This window comes from Poecilia formosa, unplaced genomic scaffold, assembly GCF_000485575.1.
Source record: "Poecilia formosa unplaced genomic scaffold, Poecilia_formosa-5.1.2 Scaffold445, whole genome shotgun sequence".
NCBI classification, from domain to species: Eukaryota; Metazoa; Chordata; class Actinopteri; order Cyprinodontiformes; family Poeciliidae; genus Poecilia; species Poecilia formosa.
This window is the reverse complement of record NW_006800384.1, coordinates 213156-214328: the sequence shown is the minus strand read 5'-3', so window position 1 is coordinate 214328 and position 1173 is coordinate 213156. Positions and strand designations below refer to the sequence as shown.

At 42.5% G+C, this 1173-nt stretch overlaps 1 protein-coding gene across 1 annotated transcript in view; it reads right to left on the bottom strand.

Annotated features, from left to right (window-relative positions):
* Window positions 1–1173, bottom strand: part of LOC107833761 (zinc-binding protein A33-like) — a 4153-nt gene that overhangs the window by 829 nt on the left and 2151 nt on the right. The window contains exon 2 of the mRNA XM_016663784.1: window positions 1–358. Within this exon, the coding sequence (XP_016519270.1) occupies window positions 1–358 (358 nt within the window). The remainder of the gene's footprint in view (window positions 359–1173) is intronic.

The window sequence follows — 1173 nt, the reverse complement described above, 5'->3', positions numbered from 1 at the left end:
CTCCATTTCCATCCTCAGTGCAGCCAGCCTGGCCTCCCCGTCCTCTGCTAGAAACTGATGAAGCTTCTTAAACTGCTCAACAATCTGCCTCTCTGTGTCCTCGGCCTGCATCTCCATGTGTTCTGCTGACCGATCAAAATCTTCTTGAACTTTCTTTCTGAGCTCTAGGTTCATCTTTAAATTTTCCAGAGATGTTTTCAGATTCTCTCTGTGATCCCCAGCAGCTTCATGGATGGGTCTGAAACTGTGGTTGATGTGATTTTCTGAATCTCTACACATGACACACACTGGTTGCTGATGGACCAGACAGAAGAGTTTGAGTTTCTCAGAGTGCAGACTGCAGAGATCCTCCTCTAATCTGGAAGCCATTTTGTCTCTGAGTGAAGCTGAAAACACAGAAGGTCCAGTCAGTCTCGGCTCCATCCCTCCTCTACTAACTTCCCTCAAAGTGACTCTGAGTGTTTTGGTCCAACTCACCTTCAGTGTGAGCAGCTTGAAGCAGCAGAGTTGGAGGTTTCCACTTTTCTCTCCTGCAGCTGGACTCACTCAGAGGAAGCTGCTAGTTTGGTCTGAAGGTGAATCTGATCGTCTGGAAGTCTCTCTGCAGGAACCAACGATCACAAACTGTTTCCTGCTTTAGTTCAGCTCCAACTGAGGTGTGTTTCACTCCACAATTCAACCTTTCGGCTACTATAAAAGTCACTAATTAACAGGTTTTATATTTTTCTGGTCAGATCAGAAAAAAACTGTATTAAAGACAAAACTATAATCAGAGCTGCAGTTCAGCTCTGAGTCAAACTGTTTACCAAGATCTTCATCAAGGAATAATCAGCTGACCTTAAGAAAATGCAGAGGCACTGCTTGCAAATTAGATACATTTTATTTGGTTCACAAATGCACAGACATCCTCCACTAAGGGATCACAGAATTTATTTTATTTCACAAAAATGGCAAGAGCTAAAACAGAGGCATATGCTGGCCCTGGGAGCCTCATAGCTGAAAGCTAGTTAAAACCCATTTAAATAAAATAGACTAATGGGGGGGAAGAGAGATAATAATAGAGAAAAGATAAATAAATACACTTACGTGCTCCCTAACAAAAACACACTCACGCAAAATCCCTGGTGAATAACAAAGAAAACACATCTCCTCTCATCTCTTCAGTCTAATAAA